Source organism: Scomber japonicus, chromosome 8, assembly GCF_027409825.1.
Source record: "Scomber japonicus isolate fScoJap1 chromosome 8, fScoJap1.pri, whole genome shotgun sequence".
Taxonomy (NCBI): domain Eukaryota; kingdom Metazoa; phylum Chordata; class Actinopteri; order Scombriformes; family Scombridae; genus Scomber; species Scomber japonicus.
The window spans coordinates 25,166,183-25,174,438 of NC_070585.1; the positions used below are offsets into that span (position 1 = coordinate 25,166,183).

The 8,256-nt window shown below is 36.2% G+C and overlaps 1 protein-coding gene across 1 annotated transcript; it reads right to left on the reverse strand.

Moving 5' to 3' along the window:
* Positions 1-2,794: 2,794 nt before the first annotated feature.
* Positions 2,795-6,858, reverse strand: eif4ea (eukaryotic translation initiation factor 4ea). The gene is made up of 7 exons (XM_053323342.1): positions 6,841-6,858; positions 5,085-5,188; positions 4,603-4,698; positions 4,183-4,246; positions 3,859-3,972; positions 3,585-3,724; positions 2,795-2,932 (listed from the first exon to the last, which is right to left on the reverse strand). Exons 1-7 carry the CDS (start codon positions 6,856-6,858, stop codon positions 2,818-2,820), a joined length of 651 nt encoding a protein of 216 aa, XP_053179317.1. The 3' UTR covers positions 2,795-2,817.
* Positions 6,859-8,256: the final 1,398 nt, after the last annotated feature.

The window sequence follows — 8,256 nt, forward strand, 5'->3', positions numbered from 1 at the left end:
TTTTTTAATAAACACAAGGCAACATGTATCTAAAATGACTTGTACTCTACATCCATAAATAAATACAAAAAGATGTGAACAGCTAATTAAATGAGAAGATGATGTTACACATAATAATAAAGACAAGATTATTCCATTTAAGAAGAGTGGGATACAAGTGATTTTAAGAAAACAAGTGACATTAAACAAGTACACTGTATCTGTATCAGGGTTTTTTTAATGTCCTAAAGTGCCATTTGAGCAACTTTTGCCATCCATATTTTTTCATCATTTCTTAGCCAAGCTGTGTCTGGCTGATCATACAGCAGTCACTGACACTCCTGCAGAGTGCACCAAAATGCCCAGAAGCCTCCTCCAAGCACTCCATACTTTCTCTCAATATGACTCCAAAGAAATCTGACATAATCAGTCAAGTTATGAATTAAGCCAAAACAACAACATGATTTACATCACAATTTGTCAAACACACTGGGTTATGAAGATGCTGCAAGTGTCTGAGTCATTCAGGAGAAGACCGGCAGCTTCTCCTGAATGTCTCCGTGTCAGTCATTTGATGAAGTAACTGAGAAGCAAAACCTCTTATAAAATTCAGCTGTGAAACTTTCTGGGCCTGGAGCTTTGCCTCCAGAGGATTGTGAGACAGCACCTACAACATCCTTAAATGTTATTCTTCCTGAGGTCTGCAGTGAGTCAGACAGTCTATATGCTCTCCAGCTTTTTGAAAATGGTGAGTAATGGAATGGGTGATGTGACGGAAACAGTGACACGATATAAAAGAAAAAAAGGTCTGGAGACCTTTCAACAAGGTTCTGCTTGTGTTTTTGAATCATGAGGTAAACAACCTTGCAGCCTCTTGAGACATTTCTGTGGGTCTCTTTTCTAATTTCCTCTTACTTGTCTCTAGCATGAACACATGCCCTGATTTACTGTGTCAATTACAGGAAACCTTATTCCAAAGTGAAGGGAGGGGCTATGTTGCTATTGGTCTTAAGTAGCGGTCAATGGATGTCATAGATCACTTAGAACCCCTTTAAGTTCAACTGCAATTTGTACAGCCTAATGTGGGTTAAGAGCAACTGAACATGAATTACTGAATTAGTGAGGCAGCACAGTACCAGCTGCCACAAAAATCCCTTAATTCACTTTAAACACCTGAGACAAAGTAAAATCTGAACACAAACACAAAGGATTTAAAGAGTTACGCAGAGCTACTTACACACAGATGTGCTGTATTTTAAATTGCTGGGTAGACACCACTATGGTATTGTAAATGCCATGGCAGTAAATGAAATATCCTAGACTGCTTTTACAGGATCAAATATAAATCTTACTATTACAATATTTAAATAAGATCATTTCCTCATCTGTGTCATGACTTTGCATAAAAGCAACTCAAAGATGAACATTTTTCCAAATCACATGACAGTGTTCCATTTTGATTTTGGATTAAAATAATTAGTTTATAATAAAAACAGCTTGTTTTGAGAAAACACACTTTACTGTACATGTTTATTTACATCTCTCCCTTTTACATTTATTTTATTGCTCGGATACAGGGCAGGAGATTACATTCAAGGCACATTTTATCCCTTCAAACAATGCTCCTTATGCTTAGGTCACATACAAACCAAAAACTGGAATGAAAATTATTATGTAAACTTTATCCAAGTAGATGACTGTTGAAACTCCCATAAAATTAACACGTAAACTTTTTTACTGAACAAAACAGATTGTAGTCACATGGCTTGCATGCGTAGGGGGGAAAACAATAAAATATCAAACAATATGTATTTTTGGAAAATATCCCCATCACAGACATACTGTGGTACAAATCAATGTTTCCTGAAAATTTTAAAGAACATGCAAAGAAGACAAAAGTATACCAACAGGTCAAATTTTAATGGCTAGCTATTATAATGTATATTTGCTGAAGTGATAAATCCTGGGTACCAGAGAGGATTAGCGATGCTACCTGATCTATTTCAGTGTGAAATTTGTAGATCACTCTCAGGTAGTAAAGAAGTCAACTTAAAAATCTTAGATATTTAATAAGTAACACGTATATTTAAATATATTTTTCACTCAACATAGTGAAGGTACCACTTTAACTTTTCTTATATTGCACAAACTGCTCAACAAAAACTTAACACAGGTCAACCTCAGAAATCCTGTCTGTAATAATGGAAATAAAGTGACTAATAATTTGAAAACTGCATAAACATGTCAACACATTGACTGCCCACATGTAAACAAAAAGAGGATTAATTTGAAAAAAAGAAAAAAGAAAAAAAAAAGGCCCCTCCCAATTTGTCCGTTCAGATCTGAGCTGAACCAAGATGTTGATGAAACTGCAACCACATCCATACATTTATACTATGAATTGAGTGGCATGTACAGGATGAAAAAAAATTAGAGTTAGTGCCAAAGCAGAATTCTTTTACTTTATTTTTTGTCCTTAATGTTAGATACTTTTAAGAGAAATAACTAATCTATACTGAGGGCTGGAGAAACCAAATAAACTCTCCGAAAATGTGCATCTGCAATGGAAAACGAATACTGGACATCAAATATCTTTCACTCATCTTTAGCCCACCACAAGTTCTCAAATGATACATACTCAAAGACAAAAGCTTTGGCATTGTCAAGAAATAGACAAACAAAAAAGAAGTTATTTTTCCCCCACTTTACATATTTGCTGAGTGAATAAACACATCTTTTACATTCATGGAGACATTACAGAAAATGTACGCTGACAACAGAAAAAAAAAAAAAAAAAAAAAAAAAGAGGCATGGCTGATGATCCTGGGTAATGAGTCCTCAGGCTACAAACTTGTTCTTGGTTGTGGAGCCGCTCTTCGTGGCCGTGTCTGCATGTGACTGGTATCCGATGATCACCTTTGGCGGAACGCCTAATCTCTCTTTATACACACGTCTACAAAAAAGGCAAACAGAAGATAAATATGTACTGCATATTAGAATCCAAAAATTGGCATGAAAAACACACACACACACACACACTTTTTGGTAATATCTTTAATCCCTGCAAATGTCCACTTCTAGTACTGTATCCAGCTGTAGCAAACCTCTTTACTGAAGCATCCACTCATGATGGATTTTTAATGCAATTTGCCTCGGAGGAATCGTCAACAAGTCTGAAAATATGAAACATGATACTGGGATTTTCTGTCCAGCTGTTAAGCTTAATGGGCAGCCATCACCTCATTAACGACTAAAATTTGAGCAACTTATTTCAATCATTATGGCCAGCCTGCATCGTGCTGGGTTCAAATGCCTTAGCCCAATAATATCACTCAAAAATCACTGAATTCTTTTTTGTTTTTATAGCATTTCCAATTGCATGATTGTGTACAACTAGTTGCTCTTGAGGGCACTGAATACATGTCTTCAAAAAAAAAAAAAAGTGTAAATTAAGATGTAACCTTTTTATATGTATACAAATTGCTACAAATCAAAGTAAAATACATTTGCTAAATTGTTTTAGTTACAGGTATCATAAATTCAGTGTGACTAATAAATCCTTATCTATGACTTACAAACTTGTTTTATATTTTTTTATTTCTCACCCAATGTGTGTGATGGCATCTTTGTTTTCATAGTTTGTGGTCCATATCGCTATTTTATCTCCTTTGGCTCGGATATTAATGACGGCGCCACACACGTCATCACTGTGGTCGTCAAAAGCTTCACCCACGAGACACAAGAGCTGCAGAAAAAAAACAAAACCCAAAACAGACATTGTTTACAAATGGCTTATCAGTGATGAACAGTTTATTTATGTGAGTTAGTGCCAATAGATAAGGAGCATTGTAGAGTTAAAGCAATCAAAACTTGACATACCGTCTCCAACCAGAACCGATCCAGGTCTGCTTTCCGCTGCTGCTTGGACAGAGTTATCAGCCATCGGCCGCCTCGTCGGTTCCGCTCATCCTCCCACATGGGTTCAATCCCATCCTGCATACAAATAAAAGATCAGAGCTAAGAATACTACACATTTTACAAGCTATCAATTATGGAAAAAGGCATTATTCTTCCCTTTCCCTATAAGTTTCCCTGAAGATCCTATGACTTAAAAAAAGGAACATCTACTAGTTGTTTAAAGTAGGACAGTTTTAGGTTTTGACTGGGTATATTGTACAATGTGAGAAGTAGAAAGCACTTTACCTTAAACAGTGAGTAGTCACAGCCGGACATCAAATTACTTGATAACTGGATGTGATTGTATAATCTGGAAAGGAAGAAAAGTATGTGTAAAACACCACATAAACAGAAATCTTTGGAGCATTATGAATGTTAACTTCTTGGCATGGCATCATTTATCAAATTTCTAGTCTCACAGTAAGAAACAATAAGAGTTTGGACAACAGGCACGATGAGCTAAATTTAAAGAGTTAATCCCCACGTTTCGTTGTGGTGAGAGGGCAAAAAATGTTATTAAATTGTTGAGAATATTGTCTTCAATTAATTTTCCTCTCTGAAATGACTGGGCCAATTTTTGTAACAAATCCTATCTTGAACCCGTCTGATGTTGTGCAATTATAAAGCTTTGAGTGCAGTCACATAGAAAGCAAATTATGTACTCACGCCCAGAAGTCTTCCACTGTGTCAAATTTAGAGATGAGACGAAGGTTGGCTTGCCATGTTTTACTTTTGTCGTTCTTGAAAAACCAAAGAGCCCATCTGCAAATCAAAGAAGAGGCATTTATTTTTGAGCCAGCTGCATCCTTGCCTTCATGTGCCATGTTACTCATTGCATATATAGACAACTAGACATCACTGAGTAGAGCCTGTACCTCAGAAAACACTATACAAGCTGTTGAGGTATAGTATGAGAAACACATGAGATTTTCACTAAACATATATTATGTGGCTCTTTACCAACTTGTTTAAACAGCTCATGCACACATTTCCTATTCTGTAACCGATGTGAAGGTACCTACTCAAATTTCAGCCAGTTTGGCATGTCAGTCAACTTTACCAACATCTCAGCTGGTTGTGAAGTGCATTGTGTACAGTGTAACTAAACTTTCTAATGATATGCCTGTCCACAAGGTTTTCTGTCTTACTTGTTTTGCAGTGGATGCTTGATGTATGCTTCAGGGCTTACGACCTTTTGAATGGTTGTTTCGCATTTTTCCTTTTCAGGGTTTGCAGGAACTGAAGCTGACGCCTGAAGAAAAAAAGTATTTATTGAAGAAAAGAAAAAGAACTTTCAAATAAATGTGAAAAAGTGTGTTGTGTGGGGGGTTTTAAATTCTCTGACTACGACCTTTTTCTTAAAGTTATCACCTGAAGAAACACATTTGTTTTGTTCAGTTTTAGAGCCACTTTTGTGCTGATGGCCTCTCCGGGTAAAAGTTTCTTTAAAAAAAAAAAAACTGCAATGCAACAACTAAATAGTAGCTTTATAAATGACCATAAAGTTGAATCAACATCTCTCTCTCTCTCACGGCCTCAAAATAAGCTTTTGTGTATTGCATTAATCCAGGAGTATAGCGCTGCAACAATTAGGTTTTAATCTCTTAAATTAACTGCCAACTATGTTGATAACCGATTCATCATCGGAGCCCTAATGCGCTGACTCTAGCTTCTCAAATATTAATATTTCCTGGTTTCTTTTAGTCTTCTGTGGCAGTAAATGTAATATATTTGGGTTGTGGACTGTTGTTAGCAAAACAAGACATTTGAGGAAGTCACTTTGGGCTCTGGGAAATAAGTGCTCAACAGGTTCTGCTATTTTCTGACATTTCATAAACCAAATAAATCAACAGATTAATCAGTAATGAAAATCATTGCAGCCCTGTCAGAATACTATATCTAAATCAGGTAATGCACTTGAGTATGATATAGGTGTTTCTGTATCAACTTCTATCTTTTCCTGCCACTACAGCAGTCCATTTACTTGCATCATTTCTCATTTCTTTTTTCATATCTTGAAATACTCAGTATCATTCAAAGTAAAAATAGGAATGAAATGGGCTAGTAGATTGAGTTGAGTTCAATAACTGTCCTTCGAGGTACCCTTACTCAGAGGGGAGTGTTCCTCTGTACTATTATCAAGTCCCAACATGAACTCCACCCAGAACAAACAGTGATCTCGTAATCCAATTTCTTTCTCCATTTCTTCCAATATTAATAACCCTTCTCCATATTTGTGTTTTCCGTTTGATCTATGGCCTAATATCTTAATTTATTATTTTACTTCCATGTACATTCTATTTGGAAAATAGTTACTAAGGATCAAAATAAATCTATTACCACTAATGTTTGCAGTAAAATTTAATTCTGCACAAGTATCAACTTCTATCTTTCCCAGCCACTACAGCAAACCACTTAATTGCATCATTTCTTAACAATTGTCATCTTCCGTATTGAATTAAGAATGAGGATTAACATGAGACGATATTTCCACACCGGGTGAAACACATCAGAAGCTTCCTCTCATTCATCCGGACTTCATTAAAGAGGAACCGGCTGGGGTTATATATCTCCACTCTGCCACCACTGTTTGCAGCTGGGGCTTGTTTCTCCCCCTGCTCCCCCTCCCCCCTAAAGTTAATGCCTCTTTATCGAGAGTTTTAAAAAAAAATGTCCCGAAGAGTGGTTAAACTCAATAAAAAGGTTCATTTAATGCAAACTTCTCTATTGTTTGGCTAGCGAGTTACGTTACCTATCAGGTGATTATTATTAAATAATATGTTATATTCTGTCAAAACCAACGCCAGTGTTTCTTTTGTGTGTGTCGATACAAGAGGAAAAAGGCAGCCTCGACTCATAGACGTTGAATGGTTAAGAGATAAGAGCGTGTTTCGGTTCACTCACCACCAGAGCGGTCGCCATCTTCTGGAAATCACATTCAAGTTTCTTTGGCGTGTGTTAAAATAGCTGATTGGCCATCCGGTACATCTCAACACGCATGCGCAAGAGCATGAACATAGTACATATTGATCCAGGGTTGATCCAAGGACACAGTGTGACTATTACTTCCTTCATTTACTGATGTAGCATCCATCATGGGTACAGAACAAAAACAATCTTAAACATGAAAAAAAAAGTTTCTAAGGATTTTACCCTCTTATTACAAATAGAATGAAATAGTAGTTTAAGACTTCATGTAGCAGTATAGTCCTTCTGAACATTATCCTGAAACAAGGGCAGAACCAGATACATGTTTTGTTTGTTTACTGAATGGTTCACTTGTGCAGAATTAAATTTTACTGCGTTGTATGACTACTGCAAACATTAGTGGTAATAGATTTATTTTGGTCCTTATTAACTATTTTCCAAGTAGAATGCACATGGAAATAAAATCATAAATTAAGGGTTATTAATATTGGAAGAAATGGAGATGTTATTTGGATTTCAAGATGATTGTATCACAATATGTTTGTTCTGGGTGGAGTTCCTCGCTGGGACTTTTAAAATGGACTTTATAATTGTACAGAGGAGCACTCCCCTCTGAGTAAGGGTACCTCGAAGGACAGTTTTTGAACTCAACTCAATCTACTAGCCCATTTCATTCCTATTTTTACTTTGAATGATATTGAGTATTTCACATTGTAGTAGATGGCCCTGTCTGTTTGGGTTGTGTATGTACTTGTGTTTGAATAAGCATTGCCAAATACAATTAAAACAAAGTTTTAAAAAAAGTAAAGTAAAACGGTTTTATGGCTTGTTTTTAATCAGAGAAGTAGTTGCTGATGGTGATGTCATTGTGTTACATATTGTCTGGTAGGGAGACCTAGAGAGCCAATCTGCAATCTGAGAGGTGAGGTTTATTTATAGTCTTTAATCACAATCACTGGAAATTAAAACAGGCTTCCCAGTAGACAGGAAACGGAGACAAACTCTCACTCAGTCAAAGAAGCAAAGAAATCTTATAAAAGCCTTTCTTGGATTCAACACATACTATTATCTGCATGTAGCAGGCAGCATGAAGAAAAATTTACAAATGAGTAAAGGTTTGACTGCAACTGCAATTAATCATTCTCAGAAAATGTTTGTGACTGTGACTTTTCTGATGAAGTGTTATTGGCTTTTGCACCCATAAAAAATGTACCTATAGTATATAAGTCTTTACAGGCTTTGCAGAAATAAGCAATGACAAACTCTGCTCCTCTGGGAGTCATGAAGTTCATGCATGAGCAGCAATTACTGATTACTGGTTAAGTGTTTAAAATGATATTTTATTCAGTGTGAAGTGTGCATGATGTTCACTCAGAAAAAGGAGGAAATCAG

Bases quoted from the DNA above. Each gene is read 5' to 3' on its own strand.
- eif4ea (XM_053323342.1), bottom strand. The intron at 3,973-4,182 runs GTAAAGTGCTTT...ATTTGTATGCAG, and splicing joins GTGACTACTCACTGTTTAAG to GATGGGATTGAACCCATGTG. The intron at 3,725-3,858 runs GTATGTCAAGTT...TTTTTTCTGCAG, and splicing joins ATCGGTTCTGGTTGGAGACG to CTCTTGTGTCTCGTGGGTGA.